The following is a 26,193-nucleotide window of genomic DNA, read 5'->3' as shown; positions in this document are numbered from 1 at the left end:
TTAAGGCCCTTCTCTGTCTCCTCAAGCCCGTTAAGGCCTCTCTCTGTCCCGTTAAGGCCCTTCTCTGTCTCCTCAAGCCCGTTAAGGCCCTTCTCTGTCTCCTCAAGCCTGTTAAGGCCTCTCTCTGTCCCGTTAAGGCCCTTCTCTGTCTCCTCAAGCCCGTTAAGGCCCTTCTCTGTCCCGTTAAGGCCCTTCTCTGTCTCCTCAAGCCCGTTAAGGCCCTTCTCTGTCCCGTTAAGGCCCTTCTCTGTCTCCTCAAGCCCGTTAAGGCCCTTCTCTGTCTCCTCAAGCCCGTTAAGGCCCTTCTCTGTCCCGTTAAGGCCCTTCTCTGTCTCCTCAAGCCCGTTAAGGCCTCTCTCTGTCTCCTCAAGCCCGTTAAGGCCCTTCTCTGTCTCCTCAAGCCCGTTAAGGCCTCTCTCTGTCTCCTCAAGCCCGTTAAGGCCCTTCTCTGTCTCCTCAAGCCCGTTAAGGCCCTTCTCTGTCCCGTTAAGGCCCTTCTCTGTCTCCTCAAGCCCGTTAAGGCCCTTCTCTGTCCCGTTAAGGCCTCTCTCTGTCTCCTCAAGCCCGTTAAGGCCCTTCTCTGTCCCGTTAAGGCCTCTCTCTGTCTCCTCAAGCCCGTTAAGGCCCTTCTCTGTCTCCTCAAGCCCGTTAAGGCCTCTCTCTGTCTCCTCAAGCCCGTTAAGGCCTCTCTCTGTCTCCTCAAGCCCGTTAAGGCCCTTCTCTGTCCCGTTAAGGCCCTTCTCTGTCTCCTCAAGCCCGTTAAGGCCCTTCTCTGTCTCCTCAAGCCCGTTAAGGCCCTTCTCTGTCCCGTTAAGGCCCTTCTCTGTCTCCTCAAGCCCGTTAAGGCCTCTCTCTGTCTCCTCAAGCCCGTTAAGGCCCTTCTCTGTCTCCTCAAGCCCGTTAAGGCCTCTCTCTGTCTCCTCAAGCCCGTTAAGGCCCTTCTCTGTCTCCTCAAGCCCGTTAAGGCCCTTCTCTGTCCCGTTAAGGCCCTTCTCTGTCTCCTCAAGCCCGTTAAGGCCCTTCTCTGTCCCGTTAAGGCCTCTCTCTGTCTCCTCAAGCCCGTTAAGGCCCTTCTCTGTCCCGTTAAGGCCTCTCTCTGTCTCCTCAAGCCCGTTAAGGCCCTTCTCTGTCTCCTCAAGCCCGTTAAGGCCTCTCTCTGTCTCCTCAAGCCCGTTAAGGCCTCTCTCTGTCTCCTCAAGCCCGTTAAGGCCCTTCTCTGTCCCGTTAAGGCCCTTCTCTGTCTCCTCAAGCCCGTTAAGGCCCTTCTCTGTCTCCTCAAGCCCGTTAAGGCCCTTCTCTGTCCCGTTAAGGCCCTTCTCTGTCTCCTCAAGCCCGTTAAGGCCCTTCTCTGTCCCGTTAAGGCCTCTCTCTGTCTCCTCAAGCCCGTTAAGGCCCTTCTCTGTCCCGTTAAGGCCTCTCTCTGTCTCCTCAAGCCCGTTAAGGCCCTTCTCTGTCCCGTTCTGGCCTCTAGCTCTTCTCTAGCCTAGGTAGTGGTTGTTTATGTTTTGCCCCAGCAGTCGCGTAGAAGGTTAATCTGAGCTATGGGGGGTCCAGATTAGACAGATTTAGTCCTCTATCAATCCTCTATCCTCGATCCCAAAAATAATCTGAACCCTGCAGATTGAAAAATGATCCAGATTCTCTGCTGGACTCCGAGTCCTGAATAAGACCTTGTCTGTTTGGAAGAATGCCGACAGTTTGAGTGTAAAAATACTGTGAAACGGTAACAAAGTATTTAATTTAACCTGTGACCTTTAGACGACTGGAGAACCAACGCTTATTTACGTTTACGCTGATCTCCGGTTAATCCCATTAACTAATAAAAGATGAGTGGCATTGTTGACAGTCTGGACCATGACCAGTTCTAGACTTCATGTCTTCTTCAGGGGTTTTAACAAAGAAAGAGTATTCAGTCACAATGTATTAATAATAATATTTATATATACATGTCATGTTTCTTAAATAGCTGCTAATTGAATAATAGACCAAACCTTGTGAATGTTAGTTAAACCAAGACAAATGTCATCTCATGTGATTCATAGTTTATTTACTCATCTGAACTGTTCCTGTAGATTTTATTCAAAGTGTAAACTGGTTTAGAGAAAACAGGCGCTGGAAAGCGTCTGGCTCAATGGTGACCTTTGACCTTGTAATGCTGAATGTAACCTTGCAGGGTGTTCAGGTAAACCAGATCATTCTGCCCTAACGACCACCTGGCTGGCGGAGATGAAGCTCACGCCCAACAAACAGAGACGTTTTGTTTGGTTACAACATTGTCACTTGTTATCTGTTCATATTGTGGTTGTTAAATACATAACTACATACTTAATTAATTAATTAGATGTTTTTTTAGCAGTAATTCTGTGTTTCAATTTAAAGATTAAATCTGGACCAGTTTGATTTACTGCTGCAGGTGAATCCTGGGTAATTCACAGTTGTGGAGGAGCAGGAAGTCTTGCATTAACTGCAGCTGCATGTTGTATGAAGCTGGAAATAATCTTCCTGTTTGTTTGATTCCCTTAAAGCAACAGGCACTCGCCTGAGGCTCTGACAGTCATCCAGATTAACAAATGGGATTACAGCAAAGAGAAAGAAGTCCATCTGCTCAGAGAGCACCGAGCCTCCTGTCTCACCTCAAGCCTCCTGTCTCACCTCAAGCCTCCTGTCTCACCTCAAGCCTCCTGTCTCATTGGACGGACGACTGGGAGACGGAGCTGAGGAGCTGAGGAGCTGAGGAGCTGAGGAGCTGAGGAGCTGAGGACAGACCAAGAAGAGTCCGACTGGACGCTCACGTCTTCTGAGAAATGGCCGGACGGTTTGGGAGTTTGGTGCTGTGGCTGCTGGGAGCTGTGCTGCTGTCAGGACACGTCTTCATGGAGACAGGTACTACTACTGCTAACAGATACTTGTACCTGTGCTGCTGTCAGGACACGTCTTCATGGAGACAGGTACTACTACTGCTAACAGATACTTGTACCTGTGCTGCTGTCAGGACACGTCTTCATGGAGACAGGTACTACTACTGCTAACAGATACTTGTACCCGTGCTGCTGTCAGGACACGTCTTCATGGAGACAGGTACTACTACTGCTAACAGATACTTGTACCTGTGCTGCTGTCAGGACACGTCTTCATGGAGACAGGTACTACTACTGCTAACAGATACTTGTACCTGTGCTGCTGTCAGGACACGTCTTCATGGAGACAGGTACTACTACTGCTAACAGATACTTGTACATGTGCTGCTGTCAGGACACGTCTTCATGGAGACAGGTACTACTACTGCTAACAGATACTTGTACCTGTGCTGCTGTCAGGACACGTCTTCATGGAGACAGGTACTACTACTGCTAACAGATACTTGTACATGTGCTGCTGTCAGGACACGTCTTCATGGAGACAGGTACTACTACTGCTAACAGATACTTGTACCTGTGCTGCTGTCAGGACACGTCTTCATGGAGACAGGTACTACTACTGCTAACAGACTGCTAACAGATACTTGTACCTGTGCTGCTGTCAGGATACTTACACATGTGGTTAAGGGTTTTACTACAACTAACGGATACTTATACCTGTATTAGAACAAAATGTTTAGTATTTTTATCAGGTATTTACAGAAATATTTCTAGCAGTAAAGGTACTTGAGTATGATCAGCAGTAAGAGTACATACGTACTTCTAGCAGTAAAGGTACAGGAGTACTTCTACCAGTAAGAGTACAGAAGTACTTCTCGCAGTAAGAGTACAGAAGTACTTTCTCCTCTACTTTAGCTGAAGGGCCGTCTCTGTTCTTCCTCCAGATGCCGACTTAGAGGGACCTGGTCCACATCTGGTGGACCGGCCGCTGGTCTCCAATCAGCTTCTTCACAGACGACACGTCGCTTTAACTCGGAGAAGAAGGAACGTCTTGTTTCCCAGCGGAGTCAAACTTTGTACCCAGGAGACATTGGACCAGGCCGTCGACAACCACCTGAAGTACTTTCACCTCAGAGGTACGTCAGCGGGTCTGGGTCCTGGACCTGGACTCCTTCAGCCTTCTGGTCCTGGACTTTACCCTGAAGCTCTGATCCAAACCGACTTACGAGCTTAAACTCGGTGTCTACCGTCACTAAAGCGATCTCAGAGGTTAAAGGTCACTCAGACGAGTGACCTCTTTTGACCTTTTTCTGTAAATGCAGTAAAACCTTTAACTGAGATTAGATGGAAACGTGACTTATTTCTTCATGAAAACACCCTTTAAAGGAGACCTGCTGTTGTTTCCACAACATGTGACGTAACCCTGTGTTTCAGTGTGTCAGGAGATGGTGTGGGAGGCCTTTAAGATCTTCTGGGACCGGCTGCCGGAGCGGGACCAGTACCATGACTGGATCCGTCGCTGCATGGACGAGTCCGTCAGCGTCCAGAACATCGGACACTTCTTCAGCCAATCAGAGGAACACTACAGCCTCATCAGGAGCGTAAGTAAATATATATACAGTATATACTCTAGATATACATTAAGAAATATACATAGAGACACAGAGGAACATTACATTTGTAAAATATGTATTATTTTGTCCGTATATAATAATAGAAGTTCAAATAAAAAACTTATAGTGTACATAATAAAATATGTCTACTACTATTACTAATAGTGATATTAATGATACATTTTTTTCAAAACCTTCACAAATAAAGTTTACCAAAATTAAAGAAGAGATCTGACGTCTCACTAAAAATGTAAATCAGTTTCTTTAATTTTCCTGAGGAACATTTAAAAGTTATAAACCGAGATGCTTTTCTTTGCCGACGATGTGTTTCCGTTTTTCAGAGAGTCGCCACGGCTCCTGTGATGAACAGGTGAGTGTGTTTTACTTCATGAACCTAAGAAGAAAACAGGAGATTTGAGTCTCTGAATTACATTTAGACAGGAGCATAAAAAACTGATTTCTGTCCATTTTAATCCTTCGAATCTTATTTTCTTGATAAAAGTGAAATAAAGAAACCAATGTAGGAGTCGTTGTAGTCTGGTTGTGTTACTGACACCTGTGCTGTGCTTCATCACCTGCTGCAGTGTGGCCCTCCCCTCAGGCCCTCCTCCATGCAGGTAGGCCTGCAAACACCAGACACCGACCTCAAGCTGACCCGGAGTCAGTCAGACTGTAGCTCAGCTCTACAAGGATATGACGATGATATGAGACTGGATATGTAATATATAGATAGATTTATAATGGACTATCAAAGACCCAGAAACAGGAAGCGGTTTAACGCTCAGCCAGATGTTTGTTTGTTTGTTTGTTGTCGTGTGGTTTCAGTTAATTCTCACTGTGAAGCCGCTTCAGCCCAGCTGCGTCTTACGGCTGCACTTTAATGATTTTAAAAGGGAATGCAAAGTATTTTAAGGGTTCACAGATGTTTTGTTTGTTTTCTCTGATTTTAATGAAGTTCTAGAAACATGAAAGGACCAGAATGTAACATGTAGAGAGTTTAATGAGAAGCTACATATAATATTCAGTGTATTAATCATCTGAAACTAAGACTTGTGTTTTCTGCTTCGTAAGAAGCAGATCGTCTTCACAAACACAAAAATATAAGAAAGTCATTTAACTAAACATTCAGGATTTCTTAAAAAAAACATTTTTATGTAATGAGGTTTATCTTAAAAAGTAGAAGAATTAAAGGAACACTTTATCCACGGATGCTATTAATGATAGTTTTCATTTTACTTTTATTTACAGTTGTAAAACTTTTGTCTAAAATTTTAATCTATCCAGTTTCACAGAGACAAGCAGCATTTGATCTTATGTATATTGATCAGTCGTCGTCATTACCTTTGAACACAGTTATGAATGATATCTAATCAGAACTTCATATAACTCATCAATAACCTGCATTATATTGTTTCACTTATTCAGAATATTTCTGTCAGTTTGATTATTTTTTTAGGTTTTCTAAAAGCTGTTCTGTCTCTTTGTCCTGCAGCTCTGAGACGAGTTCACCAGGTAAAGTCTCACCTGAACCTCTAAACCTCTGAACCCCTGAACATCTGAACCCTGGAACCCCTGAACACCTGAGCCTCTAAACCCCTAAACCCCTGAACCCCTGAACCTCTAAACATCTGAACATCTGAACATCTGAACCTCTGAGCCTCTGAACCCCTGAACATCTGAACCTCTGAACCCCTAAACATCTGAACCTCTGAACCCCTAAACATCTGAACCTCTGAGCCTCTAAACCCCTGAACATCTGAACCTCTGAACCCCTAAACATCTGAACCTCTGAACCCCTAAACATCTGAACCTCTGAGCCTCTAAACCCCTGAACATCTGAACCTCTAAACCCCTAAACATCTGAGCATCTGAACATCTGAACATCTGAACCTCTGAGCCTCTAAACCCCTGAACCTCTATACCCCTGAACATCTGAACCTCTGAACCCCTAAACATCTGAACCTCTGAACCCCTAAACCCCTAAACATCTGAACCTCTGAGCCTCTAAACCCCTGAACATCTGAACCTCTAAACCCCTAAACATATGAGCATCTGAACATCTGAACCTCTGAGCCTCTAAACCCCTGAACCTCTATACCCCTGAACATCTGAACCTCTGAACCCCTAAACATCTGAACCTCTGAACCCCTAAACATCTGAACCTCTGAGCCTCTAAACCCCATAACATCTGAACCTCTGAACCCCTAAACATCTGAACCTCTGAACCCCTAAACATCTGAACCTCTGAGCCTCTAAACCCCTGAACATCTGAACCTCTAAACCCCTAAACATCTGAGCATCTGAACATCTGAACATCTGAACCTCTGAGCCTCTAAACCCCTGAACCTCTATACCCCTGAACATCTGAACCTCTGAACATCTGAGCATCTGAACCTCTGAGCCTCTAAACCTCTGAACCCCTAAACATCTGAGCATCTGAACATCTGAGCATCTGCACATCTGAACATCTAAACCCCTGAACATCTGAAACCCTGAATCCCTAAACATCTGAACCCCTGAATCCCTGAACCTCTCAGCCGTCACTTTGAGATTAAGACGCTAACAAACCAGCACATTCTCCTTTTTCTGTTTTGATTCTTCATATCATCTTTTTAGTCATAATCTTATCATTTCCTCACTTTCATTTAGCAGAAACTTTTGTCAAAAGTGACGTTTATTACGTTTATTCAGCCTTCACAGGAACAAGATTTAGAAGTTTTCGATTTTTATTTAGTTTAATTCTAAAATGCATATAAAGGGTTGACCAAATGTTTTTAACATCATATTTTTGCAGATGACTATTAAAATACTGACTCAAGCCAAAAGATAGAACAGTAAAAGAGAAACCTGAAGGCAGCAGAAAGCTCTTTGATGGAGGGAGCAGGAGCTTAATAGTGTTAACTAACTATAATAACTGTTGACCCATTGAAAGTCTTATGACCCCATGATAAGTGGAGAACCAGACCATCATGTTTGTTCAACACTAAATGTGCATCCAGGTTTAAATGTCTGCTGCCAGCTTACCCCCACCTCACCTCATGTGAGGGAGGACTGGCAACTCAGAATAGACCTGTAAGCCTATTTACGGGCAGCAGTCTGGTCAATGGAGGGTGAAGACGTGACTGAGTTACTGCAGGACAGGTATCCGGGTTAGTGAGATCACAGAGGAACGTGGAGACGCCGAGTTTGTATTTGAGCCAACGTGGAGCTGGAAGCTAAACCGGCTTTACTGTTTAGTTTAAGGTCACAACTTCACCTTCAAGGGTTATCGGAGAAAGGAAATCAGCCACAAGCCAAAGCATGTTGGTCCAGCGTTTACGTTGTTCTGCACAAACCTGAGTGTTCAAAGCGTCCAGTGCATCAAACACCAGGTGACAAATGATTTGAACATTCACAACCTTAAAACAAGTGTTTCCCACTGAAGAGTCAGTTCTGGTGTTTCATCCTTCCTGACCGCCAGAGGTGGTGCTTAGCACTGGATATCTTCCGTCTCGCACACACGCAGGTCGAGTCTTGCCTCTTCTCTAGCAGTCAGCAGAGCGCCCCCGCTCAGACTCACTTAGTAGCCCACACCAATTAGTGAAGCAGGGTCACCAGATCGGGGGGGGGCACCAGATCTGTAAAGCTGCTACAGGTGTCCCGTGCCCTTCTGACTTCGGGCGATGTATCTACCAGGAGAAAAGGAACCAGTTCGCAGATTCCCTCTCCCGTCACACGCCTCCATCGGGGGAGTGACGGGTTCCTCCAGAGATGGTGGACAGCATCTGGGGTTTCTTCGGCAGTGCAGAGACTGGATCTCTTTGCCTCGGAGATGTCAACCCACTGCCCGCACTGGTTCTCCTTGATGGAGAGGACCAGTCTTCTGGGTCAAGATGCCCTGGCTCACACATGGCCCTTCTTTATGCTTTCCCCCCATTTCCCCTGATCTTGCCAACGCTCCTCATTGTTCCTAAACAAGGCCACAGTCTTTTGCTGGTGGCCCCATTGTGGCCAGTCAGGACTTGGTTTCCCCTGTTGCACAGACTCTAAAGCTAGGGGGGCGGATCTGGCATCCTGACCCCAGCCGCTTTCAACTATGAGCCTGGCCGTTGCAGGGCCCGACCGGCTGCTGAGTTGCTGCACAGAACCAGTCAGGAGGAATATTCTGAATGCCAGAGTGCCATCTACCCGTCTACAGTACGAATGTAGATGGAGGCTGTTTTCCGACTGGTGTGTGGTTCACAACAAGGACCCAGTGAAGTGTCCTGTGCCTACTGTACTCGAGTTTCTGCAGTCCCTCCTAGATCAGGGGCGGTCTTCCGCTACCCTGAGGGTGTTCGTAGCTGCTATTTCATGGCAGCATGATAAAGTCGACAGGTTGGTGTCCCTCTTCTTAAAAGGAGCTCAGCGACTGCGTCCCCTGAGCACCACTAAGGCTCCACAATGGGACTTGTCCGTGGTACTGGACACCCTATGCTGGTACTGGATCTCCCGTCGAAACCACCGCAGGCATACGGCAGAGATGAGTCCTTTATCAGCACTAAGGTCTAACAAGACAAGTACAGAGATGAGTCCTTTATCACCACTAAGGTCTAACAAGACCAGTACAGAGATGAGTCCTTTATCAGCACTAAGGTCTAACAAGACCAGTACAGAGATGAGTCCTTTATCAGCACTAAGGTCTAACAAGACCAGTACAGAGATGAGTCCTTTATCAGCACTAAGGTCTAACAAGACCAGTACAGAGATGAGTTCTTTATCAGCACTAAGGTCTAACAAGACCAGTACAGAGATGAGTCCTTTATCAGCACTAAGGTCTAACAAGACCAGTACAGAGATGAGTCCTTTATCAGCACTAAGGTCTAACAAGACCAGTACAGAGATGAGTTCTTTATCTGATGCAATTAGGAGGTAATTAGTAATCTTCACCAGTACTGTCTCTGTGCTGTGGTGTTTTCTAAATCCTGACTGAAAGTCACACAACTGATGTGCGACTACTTTCTCCAGGATCTTATCTTAGAGAGGAAAGAAAGGTTAGAGATCGGTCTGTAGTTAGCCAACACCTCTGGATTAAGAGTGGGCTTTTTCAGGAGAGGTTTAATTACAGCTACTTTGAAGGAATGTGGTACATGGCCTGTTAGCAAAGACACATTAACAATATCCAGCAGAGAGGTGCCAATTAAAGGCAACACATCTTTAAGCAGCCTCGTTGGGATGGGGTCTAAGAGACAGGTAGACGGTTTAGAAGTAGAAACCGTTGAAGACAATTGGTCTAGGTTAATGGGAGAAAAGCGATCCAAATATACACCAGGGCATACAGCCGTTTCCAAGGCCACTCCTCTTGATGACAGATCGGCAGTAGTTGAGGGCAAGAGATCATCAATCTTGCCTCTAATAGTTCAAATCTTTTCATTGAAGAAGTTCATGAAGTCATTACTACTGAGGTCTATAGGAATACACGGCTCCACAGAGCTGTGACTCTCTGTCAGCCTGGCTACAGTGCTAAAGAGAACCCTGGGGTTGTTCTTATTTTTCTCTATTACTGATGAGTAATAGCTTTCGTGAAGTTTGCTTTAGGTTGCTGGTCTGAGGGTTCTACCAGGGAGCAAACCTCCTTTGCCTCACTGTCTTTTTCTTCAGTGGGGCTATCGAGTCTAGTGTCATTCTCAGTGAGCCTGTAGCACTATCGACAATATGATCAATCTGGGACGGACTAAAGTTAGCACAGGAGTCCTCCGTCACATTGAGACGTGGTATTGAATCAAATGCAGAAGGAATCTCTTCTTTAAATGTAGCTACAGCACTGTCAGTTAGACATCTGGTGTAGAACAAGGCTTTCAAATGAGGTGTAGTTTAGTTTAGGTTTAGGATTCATTAATAGGCTTGAGTCAAAGATGGCTGCTACTCCACCTCCTCGGCCGGTGCCTCGAGGAATGTGAGTATTAATATGACTTGGAGGAGTTGATTCATTTAGGCTGACATATTCTTCATGGCTCAGCCAGGTTTCAGTAAGACACAATAAATCAATGTGATTGTCTGATATTAAATCATTTACTAATACAGCTTTAGATGACAGAGATCTAATATTTAGGATCCACATTTAATTATCCTGTTTTGTTGCACTGTGGCAGTAGTGATGTTAACCTGTATGAGGTTATTTTGTATGACTCCTCTTCTGGTTACTTTTGATTTAATTAATTGAAGTGGCCGTGGGACAGACACAGTCTCTATAGAGTTAAGGGTGGGTAACTGTGTGTATATATATATATATATATATGAAATGAGACCCGCTCCATCCCAAATGGGATGAATGCCGTCTGGACTCATCAGATCAGGCTTTCCCCAGAAAGTCTGCCAGTTTTCTACGTAGCCCACATTGTTTGCTGGGGACCACCTGGACAACCAGCGGTTGAATGACGACATGCATTACATCTGTAACTTTCGATATAAATTAATATAAAGAACAAATAACAGATCTTATTTTCTAAATAAACTGAAAACCTATTCTCGAGTCCAGTTCACGTAACACTCGGCAGGCCTGATGGATTCAGGGGTTCAGACCACTTTGGTATATTTTAAGTTGTCTCCCTGCTTCAACAGAACTAGAGTTAAATCTCTCTGTAAGGAACTGATCTCACAACTCTGCTCAGTTACTTTGAGGAATTCAGTAAATATGTATAAATACTTGAATTTAATTCCATCATTAATAATGTTATTTAATCTGTATTGTTTTACAGAGGAAGATGTTATCATCGCCAGATCGGACACAATCCCAACAAACAAAGATAACCTTCCCCTGGCCTTTGAGGTCACCGCTTTGGCCCCTACACTTTTTGCAACCGCTGGGGCTCAAGATCCTGCTACATCCAGGACCAAGATCCCAGTGGATATGACCCCTGAGTCTGCAGTTGTTGCCTTGCCAGACAACCCCAGAGATATCCAGGGGACTGGAAGAGGCTTTGCTTCAGAAAGCCGACCTTTGATCATCGCTGGAACTCTAAAGTCTGAAGAAGTAGATGTTGAGAACATTGCAGAGGAAACTGTGGAGGTTGCTGCCTCTGTTACCCACAAGTCCTTTGAAGGGATTGTTGAGGAAAATAAAACTTTAACAGAAGAGGAGGTTGAGGTCTTTCCTGGAGATGTAGATGTATCTGCGACAACTGAGGTGATTCACAAAGTCAGTCCAGAAGGTGAGGAGCCACCCTCAGAGGTCATGGCTGAAGTGGTCCTCACAGAGGTTACCATTGTGGTTTTCACTGTGCCCACTACATCGCCTGCTGCAGAAGGTGGCACAACGGACAGTTTACGGCACGAAGAGCCTGCAGCTCCATCAGAAGTTGTGACCGAGCAAACGCCAGAGACCACATTTAAGGTCATTGAGAAAATTCCGGACAATTCTTTAGACGCCACACCAGATTTGTCCTTGAAGGAGGAAACCATTGATTCACCAGAGCCAACTGATGAAATAGTACCAGATGCACCTGAAATAGCTGTGGTGGTTATTGAAGAACCTGAATGTGACCTATCGAAACCACCTGTAGAACATTCTTTAGAGGAAATTTTAGATGTTGATGAAATCAGCACAGATGAAACTCCAACTTTGTTTTTGTTCACAGATTCAGAAGAAGAGATATTTATAAACGTGACTCCAGTCTTGGAAATTGAGGTTCCTTCCCAGGCTTCTCTTCTGACCACGACCACAGTAGAAATTAGTAAAGAAGTTGGAGACAAACCGACGCTCACTTCTGAACCTGTTGTCGTGATTTTACAAGATAACCAGGATGAAGACACCTCCTATGTCACAGAGGAGGTTCCACCTCATACTACAGTGGACAAGACAGGCAAAGGAATAATAGTAGAGGCAGCAGAAAAAGAAGAACTGACAGAAGAGACAATTAAAGGTGCAGAAACACCTGAGGCACCTATAGAACTTGGAGACAAAGAAGAAACAAATCTAACAGAAACTGGACAAGAACCTGTTCTAGAAACTGTACAAATAGCAGAACCTATTGTAAATGCTGAAAAAGAAGCAGCATCTACAGAAGGAACTGCTGAAGAGACAGAATCTAAAGGAGAACAAGAAGTGGAACATGAGGAAGAAATTGCTGAGGAGAAGGAACCTGCACAAGAAGCAGAACCTGAAGTAGTGACTGATGAGGATAAAACACAAGAAACAGCTGGAGGGGAACCTTTGAAGGATACAGAAGAGGCAACATGTGAGGCCTCATTGGAGATATCAGCAGAACCAGAAGTTGCTGTGGAAGTCAATCCCGAGACTTTTGATGAAACTACCCCAGAGTTCAATGAAGAGATCACTCCAGTTATTGTTCCAGAAGATACAGAGCATTTATTGTCTGTGACTGAAGTGGAGGAAACACCTTATCCAGAGGTAACAGTGGAACTTCTAGAAGGCCCTGAGGTAGAAAAATTACCAGAAACCACCAGGAAGAGTACTACACAGGTGGTTGAGCCTACAAATGAAGGTCCAGATTCTGAATTGTTCCAAGAGGCACAGAGTGAAACGTCTCCAGAAGTTGTGACTGGTGACCATTTACGGATTATTACCACAGGGGGAGGAAGAACTAAGCCAGAGGAGGTCAGTCATGAGGTTCCTGATGAACCTGTCCTTGAGGATGGCGTCCAAGTCGAGGATGTTGAGGGTATTTCTGAGCCTCCAGTAGAAGTCACATCTGAGGCCGTCGCTCAGGAAAAGCCACACGATATTGCGGTGGATTCCACTCTGGAGATGACAACCAAGTATGTATTGGAGTACAACAACGGCAACTTCCCCGATCTGACTGAGACACCACGTGACGTCGATGACAACTCACTGGAAAGAAATGACTTTGAGAACTCGGTGAGTAAATGTAGATCAGTTGTAGAATACCTGCTTATTTACAGTATACCAATGTTATATGTTCCTGCACATTCAGATTGGTAATGAGATAGACAACACTGTGCCGTGGCCCTTGACGCCCCTGAAGGACCAGGTGGTGGAGCTAAGCATCAAGCTGAGAGGAGAAACCTACAATGACGCTCTGAGAGACCCGAGCAGCTTCCAGCACCAGCAGCTTGCCAAACACTTCACCCGCAGGGTACGCTCGGTTTTAATACCTGGTACTTTAAGTTCAAGTCCAGATGATGTTAAGGAATGTTGGTTTTAAAGCCATACATTAATTATTTTAATATCAGGTCCTAATGAGAACTCACAATTAAAAACAATCATACATTTATTTCTTTGAGTGATAATTTCAGAGTGTTTCAAAATACAACTAGATGTAATATTTTCCAGAATTCACAACATCTTTTTATCTTTATTTTTTGCGTTTAGCCTTCAAAAACAAAACATTTATATCATCACAATAACACAATCTATTTAATAAGGTTATCATAAAATATGACATTCGAAGCTTCATTCAAAAACTTCAAGAGAAGCTTTGAAAGTAAAATAGAGTTTGAGGCTCCGAGATACAACTTAATACATCATGATGAATCTGGAGCATATATTTTATTAAATAATGGAAAATGTGCTCATGAGTTATAAAAGTCAGTAGCTGGTAGAGGTAGTAGAGACACTAGGGCTGATAGAGGCACCAGGACTTCCACTGCAGCACAGAGAATAGAGACGGTAAATATGGTAGGGACAGTAGAGGTGGTAGAGATGGTAAAGGTGGTGGAGGCGATAGATACTAGGAACAGTAGAGGTGTTAGAGACACTAGGGACGGATAGGTGGTAGAGATGGTAGAGGTGGTAGAGACACTGGGGACGGATAGGTGGTAGAGATGGTAGAGGTGGTAGAGACACTAGGGACGGATAGGTGGTAGAGATGGTAGAGGTGGTAGAGACACTGGGGACGGATAGGTGGTAGAGATGGTAGAGGTGGTAGAGACACTGGGGACGGATAGGTGGTAGAGATGGTAGAGGTGGTAGAGACACTGGGGACGGATAGGTGGTAGAGATGGTAGAGGTGGTAGAGACACTGGGGACGGATAGGTGGTAGAGATGGTAGAGGTGGTAGAGACACTGGGGACGGATAGGTGGTAGAGATGGTAGAGGTGGTAGAGACACTGGGGACAGTAGAGGCGGTAGAGACATTAGGGACGGATAGGCGGTCAAGGCGGTAGAGACGGTAGAGGCGGTAGGGACAGTGGAGGCGGTAGAGACACGAGGGACGGAGAGGTGGTGGAGACACTAGGAACAGAAGAGACACTAGGGACGGTAGAGGCGGTAGAGACACTAGGTTGATAAGCGCGGTCGGGACAGAGAGGGGGTAGCGGCGGTAGAGACGGAGAGGCGGTAGAGGCTGAGGAGACACTAGAGGCTGTAGAGGCGGCAGGGACGGAGAGGTGGTAGAGACACTAGAGATAGTAGAGATGGTAGGTACGGAGAGGTGGTAGAGCAGACAGCGACAGTAGAGACGGATGAGACGGTAGAGATGGAGGAGGCGGTAGAGACGGAAGAGGGGGAGGGAGGGAAGAGACGGTAGAGGCGTTAGGGACTGTGGAGGTGGTAGAGGTGGGAGAGACGGATGAGATGGAAGAGGCGGTCGAGAGGGTACGGCCGGTAGTGGCTACCCTAACTCTAACCCTGTGTCTGAAGAAGAGCTCTGATCAAGTTAACTCCAGCTTGTGATAGGATGCTTTTATTGTGAAACTCTTGAAACAGAACTCTGTTCCTGTTTAAATCCAAGCTTTAATCTACGTTTAGTTCTCACTAACTTTTGCTTGTAAAGACACTAATGTGACAAACTGCAGATTTAGTCCAGTCCAGTTTTTAGAGATGGTGTTGATTTAGATTCAACATGATTTCACTCTTTGACTTCTGGAGTTTCAGAAAGTTTGTTGCTTCAGAAACTAAAAGTCACCTAAAAGTTATTTCCTCTCTCTCAGATCGAAGACGTCTTTGAGAGGCTGCCGGGCCTCAAGAACGTCTCTGTGATTGAATTCAGGTCCAGTTTTGTTTTACTTCCAGTTCTCTATTGTGTGTTCACGTCTGAGCTCTAAAATCTGTTATCAGAATGAGTCTGATGTGTTTTTTTCTGTCTTTAGGCCTCAGAAGGACCTGGAGAGGTGAGTTAGACCGATGTTTATCTCTTAATGTTAACACAAAATATTGAACCTCTATGCCCCCCCCCCCCCCCCCCCCCCCCCCCCCCCCCACCAGCTGCAGCAGTAAGTAACGGCTTAATGCCGTTAACAATAGTCACAACAGTCAATCGCCTCTCAAGTCAGATAAGTCGCCTGCTGCTCGCCAGATTACTGTTAAGGGTTTACGACTGCTCACTGCAGCGATGTGATATAAGATTATGAAATCAGTTGCTAACCCTCCACTGTAGTAAAGCTCTTTGCTTCAGGTCTTAGTTGTCCTGGTCTTATTCCCTCTCAGGGGTCTGGTGGTCCTGGTCCACTACGCCATCACCCTGGAGGTGGACAGCAGCAGTGGCGTCGCAAACGACACGCTGGACTTTATCTCTCTGCAGAACAACCTGGTGGAGAAGAATTACCCCGGAGCCGCCGAGCAGCCCACCGTCGTCTACACCATCACCGACTTCCGCAACTACATCACCGAGGCTCTGCACAAGGACAACTTCATGAGCAACAGCAGCTTGGAGACACAGCCATATGCCCTGCAGCAGGAGAATGGTACCAAATGCATTTATTTATTCACATATATACTGTACGTATATTTAATTTGAACTTATCGTATACAGATTTATTACAGTACAAAGAAAAGTCTCATTTTCAGATAGACACAATGTTTTATTTGTATAATCTCTATTAGGAAAGGAATGAAATATTCTTGTTGTATATTCTTAGAAAATTATATTTTAAATTTTTCTTTCAAATTAAAGATTATGATGATGATGATGTGAAAGGTTCCAGTTTGACCCTGGGTTTACATTTCGATCAATACAGGATGTTATTAACGACTCTTTTCTGCAGTGGAGAACTTGCTACCTGCTTTGAAACCGACGACTGGACCGGCCGACACCTCTGACAACATGGTGAGTTAAAGAGAAGAAGAAGAAGTTGATTACAGAAATAAAGATCATTCATCTCGATATCAGAAAATGTTCTTCCGTCAGGATAACGTCCTCACTGCAGAGAAGCCTCCCGATGCTCCGAGCCACGAGGTCGACCTCAACAAAGACGACTTCCTGTTCGACCCCTTCTACGAGCAGAAAGGCCCACAGGGCCCCCTGGTGAGCGAGAACGATGTCTTCATGTTCGACGAGAGCACGAATCCACCGGCCGCTGCAGAGTTCCCCGAGAAGACCTTCGACCTGCAGAGAGAGAGTGAGCCAATGATCAATGACTGAGAAACGATCAATGTCTGAGAAACGATCGATGACTGAGAAACGATCGATGACTGAGAAACGATCGATGACTGAGAAACGATCGATGACTGACTAACAGAGTATTTATTGAACACTGGTATCTGTGTCTGTTGGTTTCAACCATGTGACGGTAATAAATCCCAATGAAACCAGTTAAACCAGCATGTTTATTCACTGGGATGTTAAACTCAACTGGAACTTTAGAATTTGTTCTCTTTAAACGGTTCATGTGCTTTTCTGGTTTTCAGATGAGGGAAATATTGAAGATGAGGAATTCCTCAGTAACGCGCCTGCCGTCGGAGACCACTTCCCCCGAGGGGATCAGGTGGGTCCTGGAGGATCCGTTCCCCCCCCACCGCCGCTGAAACCGCAAACGGGCTCCGAGGTCACGCTGGACGAAGGATCTGGTTCTGGTTCCTCCGGAGATGGACAGGGAGCTGATCTCTGGTCCTGGCCGCCGACAGTGTCCTCTGACCGGATCCTCTACGAGGATGGAGAAGGCAGTCAGGAGGTGCTGCCGCCGCCGGATCTGGAGGAGACCAAGGACAAAGATGAGGACGAGGAGACAGGTGGTGTTGAGTTGCCCCCCACTGAGAATGAAGATGTAACAGCGATGGAAGTTGCTTTCACCAAAGCTCCCCCTTTGCAGACAGCTCCTGCTTTTGAAGAATCATTGCTGGATGGAGCCATTGAGGAAATATTCTTGGATCAGGTTTTGGTGACGCCCCACATCAGCACAGATCCTCGGCACTCAACCACCACCGAAGCACCGGTGTTCTCCCCCAAAGGAACCATGACCGTTGAACTGTTAGTGGAGGAATCTGGTATCTATGATGACTACTCCTTGACCAGACCACATAACCTTGTGGCTCCAGTTACGGATTCTCCTGAGCCTGAACTCTGGACTCGCGAGGACCCTGTCTTTACAGGTCCAACTGATTCGTCAGTCAAGCTTCCAGAAACCACTGAAGATGTGGAAGCAGCGGCAGAACCTCCTGCTGCTACAGTTGGCTCTGAATCAGAAAAAACGTTTGAAGTCCCAGATACTGTAACCTCCTCAACTGAAGAAGTCCAGTCAGAACCCAGCTTTGACTCGACTACCGAAGAGCCAGCAGAAATTCAGATATTCACTGGAAAACCAAACCTGCTGCTACCAGAAACCAAAGACCAGGATGAGGTTGAGATTTTAGAGGAACAACACATCGGCGTCACTGATCCTGCCACAACAACAACGGCAACAGTTGGTCTCAAAGACAACGATCTGGTTATGGATGAAGTCATGGTTGTGATGACAACGACTGCAACTCCAGTCCTCACTTCCTCAGTGAGTTCGGACCACAGTGGCAGCATCGCGCTTTCACCTGAGAAGGACTCACCGTTTACCCGAGTGTCGGATTCAGCACCGGAGGATGAGGAACCAGTTCACCATGAGCACCCAAACCATGAAGAAGAGTTTCCAATGAGCACTCCTAATTCAGGTGTTCCTCATGTTACACCATCATCATCATATCAAGGTGATCTAATGTCTCCAGGAGCTTCAGTTCAGGATGAAAACGTATTAACCACCTCCGTGAATACTTCCGAAAGTGAATCAAGCAGCAAAACCCTCCAAACAACGACACCCTTGTTTCAGCAAGTCCACAACGACCCCCCTGTTACCGAGATCCAACCCTTTAATCACGATATATCTGAGGTTCCGAGCATCGACGTCAGCTTTGATTTGTTCCAGTACGGCGATGTGGCAACTGAAGGTGACAGCAGCGGATTCTCCAGTGGAGCTCAGGGGTCGGACCTGGACGCCTTCGCCCTACCGCCCCGCCCCGGCAGGGCCCTTACGGTGTTCTTCAGCCTCAGGGTGACTAACATGGCGTTCTCCATGGACCTCTTCAACAAGAGTTCCCCCGAGTACAAAGCCCTGGAGCAACAGTTCCTACAACTGGTGAGACCTCAAAGACTCTGGTGAATAAAAACATTTAGATGCACATGTTCTGCTCTTCTCAAGTCTTTGTCTTTACCTTGCAGCTTGTCCCGCACCTTCAGACCAACCTGAACAACTTCAAGAACCTGGAGATCCTCAACTTCAGGAATGGCAGCATTGTGGTGAATAGCAGGATGAGGTTCGGTAAGCCAGTTCCCAGAGGGGTCACCAACGTTGTGTACCTCATCCTGGAGGATTTTGCCAACACTGCATACCAGACCATGAACCTGGCCATTGACAAATACTCGCTGGACGTGGAATCAGGTAGGACCGAAGTAAAGTAGAGGAGGGACTAGCGCTCTACAGGTTTCAATGTGATGTTCACATCAACAAACCTCCTGCTTCTTTTGCTGAGATCTTCCTAATAAATAAACATTCTATTAATTTTTTTTTAATATTAAAAAATAAAAAATATATATATAGAAAAAAATATAATGAAGGTAAACAAGACCCTAAACTGACCCTGCCTGATTGGGTAAAGCGTCTTTAGAGGCCTGGGTGGACCCGTTCAGAAAGAGGTCCGGGTACACCCGGTTAGAAAGAGGTCTGGGTGGGCCCGATTAGAAAGAGGTCTGGGTGGATGTTTTTGGATCTGTTTCACACCAACAGTCAACGTTGGTGTGAGACAAAGACAAGAAACTACTTGTTATTAAGCGGCACTTACGAGTGATTTCAGATCATACAAATTTGAATAAAGTACACATTTATTGTGCTCCAGAGAAATACTACGAGAAATACTACAAGTCTGTCGTTTCAGACGTATTTTGTTGTCAGAAGATGTTTCATCCTCAGCAGGTGACTCCTGTGGAACTCTAATATGATAATCTGTCTGAGAGAACTTGAGCAGCAGAACACACACTACATTTACTCAGGTACTTGTACTTCTTACTACTTCACTACATGTAACTGACAGCTGTATTTCCTTTACACACAAAACATATGAAAGGTTAAACAAATCTTATAAGTACTGTACATTAAACTGAGTCGCCGTAATGTTTGATAAGATTTACCGTCACTCCCGTCTCTGCTGAGCTGCAGGTCTTTAATCTGTCTGGGCCAATCAGAGGAGTTCCTGAGAGCCTGGTATCAACAGCAGTGAGTCACTGGTCAGCTGGTCACTGTACTCCTCTTCCCTCTGAACAGCACAAGGTTACCATACTGGGTTATGTCCAGGCTGTCGATCTGGACTTTGAGGTGGACTTCATGTCCACCTCAAAGTCCAGATCGACAGCCTGGACATAGGACCAGGCTGAGGATGAGGTTTCCTTAATTCTTAATTCTGTTATTTTTTTTAAACTCAAAGCTTACCATCGAATAAGAGAAACCCCACTTGCCCTCAATACATTTTCTATTTTACAGAATATAAACTATTATTTGCATTCCAAAGGAAACATTTTTTAAATGTTCTAGTTTTTTGTTAATTTCATGTCCACCTCAAAGTCCACAATGAAAGATTGTTAAAGGTGTTTCCTAAGATGCAACGAAAGAATTAGAAGTCTTTTAAAATCTTATGTTCACAATATGTACTCACTTTGATGTGGAGCTCCATCCTGCAGCTCCTCCTTCAGGTTCAGAGGTCTGTCCTGGGTCCGTCCCTGCGTCAGCCCTATGGTCTGGTCCTATGGTCTGTCTCAAGGTTGGTCCTGGGGTTCGACTGAAGTGTCTTCTTCTTCTGTTTTTTTGGTTGGGTCTCCTTCAGGTGACCGGGCAGACCCCTGTAAGTTCCAGGCGTGTAACGACTTCTCCAGCTGTTTGGTGAACCGGTGGTCCGGAGAGGCCGAGTGTGTTTGTGATGCCGGCTACCTGAGTGTGGACGGCCTGCCGTGTCAGAGCATCTGTGAGGTGCAGCTTGACTTCTGCCTCAACGACGGCAAATGTGACGTCATCCCTGGCAAGGGCGCCATCTGCAGGTCGGATGAGGTTTCCTTAATTCTTAATTCTGTTTTTTTTTTTAAACTCAAAGCTTACCATCGAATAAGAGAAACCCCACTTGCCCTCAATACATTTTCTATTTTACAGAATATAAACTATTATTTGCATTCCAAAGGAAAATAAAATTAAATGTTCTAGTTTTTTGTTGATTTCAATTCGAAAACTATCAGGTGCAGGATTCTGAAAATAATTTTTACCTTTATTCTGGGCTTTAAGTTCAAACTAAATAATCATTTTAAACAGCAAAGTATTTTTTTAATAGTTATTCCCGATGGTGACGTGGGATTTGAACCCGTGCCCTTTGCTGCAGGTGTCGGGTGGGAGAGAACTGGTGGTACCGCGGCGAGCACTGCGAGGAGTACGTCTCCGAGCCGATGGTGGTTGGCATCGCCATCGCCTCTGTGGCCGGCTTCCTCTTGGTGGCGTCCGGGATCGTCTTCTTCCTGGCGAGGACGCTGCGAGAGCAGTATGACGGCGGAGACACGGAGGACCCGCTCCGGTAGGCGAGGACACCGGTGGACTCTTTGAATTACAATTTAAAGTTTGTTTTCTTAACGCTAATGTGTTTCCCTCCAGACGGAGCGACAGCATGCTGACGCTGGAGCGAGCCAACAAGCTGAACCCCGTGTTTGAGAGCGACTCGGTCACCGCCCAGTACTACCGGCGATACGAGGACGCACCCCGGTACAGCAGCTCCAGAGACCTCGACAAAGACGAGATGCAACACATCTTCCAGGACGTCACTCTCACCAAGGAGGTAAGTCTCCTCCAATGTTATGGGGTCGGCTGTAGCTCATGGGGAGAGTGGTCGTCCCGCAACCACAAGGTACCCGGTTCAATCCCCGCTCTCATAGTTGAATGTTTAAGTGTCCTTGAGCAAGACACTGAACCCCGAGTTGCTCCCCGGGCGCTTCATTGTAGCCCCCTGCTACTTAATTACTAAGGATGGGTCAAATGCAGAGAAGAATTTCCCCACTGTGGGACCAATAAAATGTACATTATTATTATTATTATTATTATTATGAACACCTCATTATCTTGTTGTAGTGATTATCTTCTATGGACAGCTGAATATAAATAGAAAACAAAAGTGGCCCCAAAATGTAGCCTTGTGGGACGCCATCAATATACTTTACCAGCAGAGAAGCAAAACCGCAAAGAGATCGGTGCGGTGGTATGAGGTACTTCTCAACAGTGTAATGCTGCGTTCACACCAAATGCGTTGCGAATTTTTCGCACGAGTGGATCCCATGAAGTCAATGCACAGACGTGTTAAACGCGAATGGCGCGGCGCCAATTTTTCGCCCAAGGCGAAAGCCAATCAGTGTTGAGATGCTCCGCCCCTTGGCTGCTGCTGCTCTAGTAGCGCTGGAAGCGGAAGTTATTGAGAATGTAGTAGGTGAAATTCCCCGAGCTGTGAGCCTACGGGTGATGTTATCAACCCAGACACCAGGGCGTTAGATGTTCCGACGTTTATGGGATGTCCACAACAAGTATAAAGCAGAACTAGTGGTTATTTCTTCCGTGGTGGATGACGGAAATGATAACGGTTAAAGCCACGGAGATAAGCCACGCCCCCTCTTAGGCGGGAATGAAGCGATGAAGCGAATGAACCAACTTGTCGGGCGAGTAAACTCACGCGAGTAAAGCGTTTGGTGTGAATGCAGCATAGGGCGTTTCTATGTTCTCTTCAAAGACACCAGTAGACTATTGTTATTACTTTACACCATGAAACAAAGGAGCTGCTGATTTACTTCAGCTTCCAAGTCACACAATAACAAACAAACTCCACATTGCGGACCAGTATTTGTACCTTTTCTTCCTTCTCACTTGTTTTTTGACCTTTGACCTCTCTGCAGGAGATCCAGGAGCGTGTGAGGATCATCGAGTTGTGTGCCAGAGATCAGCATTTTGCAGACTTTGTGCAACATACTCAAGTGTGAGTGTTTTCATGTTTGTAAAGTCTTCCTTTTGATTGAGTTTAATACATATGATGAGATTTATAAATGAGTTTCCTCCCTCCGATGTTTGAGGGAAATGTTTAAAAACAACAGAATGTTCAAACAAAGCTCCAACATGTCGAGTCCACAGAGAAGAGTCCTGCCCGTCAGTTTGCATTCGTTTCACATGGAGACTCTGTGGTTTGCTCCTGGTCCCTCTAAAACCACATCACTGGCCGGCCACAAACCACCAAACTGATCCAGTCTGCTCTTGTTTTGTGAAGCAGATTCCTGAAGAGGAGAGAAAGTTCGAGCACATAGCGAGTCCTGAGCAGCGACCTCGAGGTAGAAACGTCTCTGAGATGCTTTATTTCTGTTGTGTGTTTGAGGACGGACAATAGTGACGGAGGTCTTCTACTAACAGACGTACTCTAGTAATGAAAGTCCTCTAGTGACAGACGTACTCTAGTGACAGACGTACTCTAGTAATGAATGTCCTCTAGTGACAGACGTACTCTAGTGACAGACGTACTCTAGTGACAGACGTACTCTAGTGACGGACGTACTCTAGTGACGGATGTACTCTAGTGACGGATGTACTCTAGTGACGGATGTACTCTAGTGACGGATGTACTCTAGTGACGGATGTACTCTAGTGACAGACGTACTCTAGTGACAGACGTACTCTAGTAATGAATGTCCTCTAGTGACAGACGTACTCTAGTGACGGATGTACTCTAGTGACGGATGTACACTAGTGACGGACGTACTCTAGTGACGGACGTACTCTAGTGACGGACGTACTCTAGTGACGGACGTACTCTAGTGACAGACGTACTCTAGTGACGGATGTACACTAGTGACGGACGTACTCTAGTGACGGACATACTCTAGTGACGGACATACTCTAGTGACGGATGTACTCTAGTGACGGATGTACTCTAGTGACGGATGTACACTAGTGACGGACGTACTCTAGTGACAGACATACTCTAGTGACGGATGTACTCTAGTGACGGACGTACTCTAGTGACGGATGTACTCTAGTGACGGATGTACTCTAGTGACGGATTTCCTCTATTCCTCTAGTGACGGATGTACTCTAGTGACGGACGTACTCTAGTGACGGACGTACTCTAGTGATCGACGTAGACTAGTGATCGACATACTCTAGTTACCGATGTAAACTAGTGACGGATTTCTTCTATTCCTCTAGTGACGGACGTACTCTAGTGACAGACGTACTCTAGTGACAGACGTACTCTAGTGACGGACGTACTCTAGTGACAGACGTACTCTAGTGACAGACGTACTCTAGTGACGGATGTACACTAGTGACGGACGTACTCTAGTGACGGACATACTCTAGTGACGGATGTACTCTAGTGACGGATGTACTCTAGTGACGGACGTACTCTAGTGACGGACGTACTCTAGTGACGGACGTACTCTAGTGACGGATGTACTCTAGTGACAGATGTACTCTAGTGACGGACGTACTCTAGTGACGGACGTACTCTAGTGACGGGCGTACTCTAGTGACGGATGTACTCTAGTGACGGATGTACTCTAGTGACGGATGTACTCTAGTGACGGATTTCCTCTATTCCTCTAGTGACGGATGTACTCTAGTGACAGACGTACTCTAGTGACGGATGTACACTAGTGACGGACGTACTCTAGTGACAGACATACTCTAGTGACGGATGTACTCTAGTGACGGATGTACTCTAGTGACGGATGTACTCTAGTGACGGATGTACTCTAGTGACGGATGTACTCCAGTGACGGACGTACTCTAGTGACGGATGTACTCTAGTGACGGATTTCCTCTATTCCTCTAGTGACGGATTTCCTCTATTCCTCTAGTGACGGATGTACTCTAGTGACGGACGTACTCTAGTGATCGACGTAGACTAGTGATCGACATACTCTAGTGACGGATGTACTCTAGTGACGGATGTACTCTAGTGACGGATGTACTCTAGTGACGGACGTACTCTAGTGACGGACGTACTCTAGTGACGGATTTCCTCTATTCCTCTAGTGACGGATGTACTCTAGTGACGGATGTACTCTAGTGACGGATGTACTCTAGTGACGGATGTACTCTAGTGACGGACGTACTCTAGTGACGGACGTACTCTAGTGACGGATGTACTCTAGTGACGGATTTCCTCTATTCCTCTAGTGACGGATTTCCTCTATTCCTCTAGTGACGGATGTACTCTAGTGACGGACGTACTCTAGTGATCGACGTAGACTAGTGATCGACATACTCTAGTGACGGATGTACTCTAGTGACGGATGTACTCTAGTGACGGACGTACTCTAGTGACGGACGTACTCTAGTGATGGATGTACTCTAGTGACGGATGTACTCTAGTGACGGATTTCCTCTATTCCTCTAGTGACGGATGTACTCTAGTGACGGATGTACTCTAGTGACGGATGTACTCTAGTGACGGATGTACTCTAGTGACGGATTTCCTCTATTCCTCTAGTGACGGATGTACTCTAGTGACGGATGTACTCTAGTGACGGACGTACTCTAGTGACGGACGTACTCTAGTGATCGACGTAGACTAGTGATCGACGTACTCTAGTTACCGATGTAAACTAGTGACGGATTTCTTCTATTCCTCTAGTGACGGTCGTACTCTAGTGACGGACGTACTCTAGTAGTGACGGACGTACTCTATTCCTCTAGTGACAGACATCAGTCACTAGTGACGGAGGTCCTCTACTGACAGAGGTTCACACCTGTGTGTCTCCACAGATATCTGCCTTCATCTTCTGCCTCCGATCGACTCACCCGGAGGTGAAGGTGACAAAACGTTTGGAAGTTTATCTTTAAAGGACGCTCTCCAGTTCTGAACTTTGACCTCTGCAGGGACGCCGGTCCTTCTCACCTTCACCTTTAAATCCTGTGTTGTTTGTTTTTAACCCTTCAGTCTGTGCTCACTGCTCTTCCTCGTTTCCTCTGAGAAGCTCTGTTTTCTGCACTCTGAAGGCTTCAGCTACGTCTTCAGCTTCGTCCCAAAGGGACTTCTCTGTTGGACAACCTCCAGACACCTCGCTGGAGGTTGTTGGAGGTTGTTGGAGGTCGCTTGACATTCAGACTCTCAGCGTTCCTCTTCGTCAGTGCCTTCATCGCCCTGCTAGCTTCTCTGGGATTCGATGCGTAGACGACCCGGATCAATAATAATAATAACTCCCGATCAGCTGCTGAACCAACACCAATGTTTACATTTCTCAATCCACAGTGTTTCCGCATGTGTAGGACTCGTGTAGCTGTCGTTTTGTCTTTGTGTTTCGTCAACAAACAGAAATATGGACCACAGATTATTGATTATCTGATTGGAGAGAAACGTCGCCTGTTGAGGTTCAGACAGTTCAACATGTTTCACTTTAAACTTTCTTCTCAGATTATCCTCCAGTCTAATCAAAACCCAACATTGTTTGCAGACAATATGATTTTGAGTTATTGTTTGTGTGAAGTCAGTAAAAACGAAAAAGAAAAAAAAGTTTGGGTACCAAAAGCAAAATACAAAA

The 26,193-nt window shown here is 45.8% G+C and overlaps 1 protein-coding gene across 1 annotated transcript in view; it reads left to right on the top strand.

Moving 5' to 3' along the window:
• The first annotated feature begins 2,804 nt into the window (after positions 1–2,804).
• Positions 2,805–26,193, top strand: part of LOC117746498 (interphotoreceptor matrix proteoglycan 2-like) — a 23,632-nt gene continuing 243 nt past the window's right edge. The window contains exons 1-21 of the mRNA XM_034555667.1: positions 2,805–2,883; positions 3,803–3,994; positions 4,293–4,459; positions 4,813–4,841; positions 5,056–5,088; positions 5,964–5,983; positions 11,188–13,307; positions 13,384–13,545; positions 15,341–15,399; positions 15,500–15,520; positions 15,837–16,093; positions 16,394–16,455; positions 16,537–16,747; positions 17,037–18,727; positions 18,811–19,030; positions 20,466–20,676; positions 21,009–21,197; positions 21,275–21,455; positions 22,558–22,637; positions 22,926–22,983; positions 25,418–26,193. The exon at positions 25,418–26,193 is cut by the window's right edge and continues 243 nt beyond it. Of these exons, the coding sequence (XP_034411558.1) occupies positions 2,805–2,883; positions 3,803–3,994; positions 4,293–4,459; positions 4,813–4,841; positions 5,056–5,088; positions 5,964–5,983; positions 11,188–13,307; positions 13,384–13,545; positions 15,341–15,399; positions 15,500–15,520; positions 15,837–16,093; positions 16,394–16,455; positions 16,537–16,747; positions 17,037–18,727; positions 18,811–19,030; positions 20,466–20,676; positions 21,009–21,197; positions 21,275–21,455; positions 22,558–22,637; positions 22,926–22,959 (6,018 nt within the window). The 3' untranslated portion in view covers positions 22,960–22,983; positions 25,418–26,193. The remainder of the gene's footprint in view (positions 2,884–3,802; positions 3,995–4,292; positions 4,460–4,812; positions 4,842–5,055; positions 5,089–5,963; positions 5,984–11,187; positions 13,308–13,383; positions 13,546–15,340; positions 15,400–15,499; positions 15,521–15,836; positions 16,094–16,393; positions 16,456–16,536; positions 16,748–17,036; positions 18,728–18,810; positions 19,031–20,465; positions 20,677–21,008; positions 21,198–21,274; positions 21,456–22,557; positions 22,638–22,925; positions 22,984–25,417) is intronic.

Source organism: Cyclopterus lumpus, chromosome 2 (assembly GCF_009769545.1).
Source record: "Cyclopterus lumpus isolate fCycLum1 chromosome 2, fCycLum1.pri, whole genome shotgun sequence".
Taxonomy (NCBI): Eukaryota; Metazoa; Chordata; class Actinopteri; order Perciformes; family Cyclopteridae; genus Cyclopterus; species Cyclopterus lumpus.
This window is presented reverse-complemented; position numbering and strand designations above follow the sequence as displayed.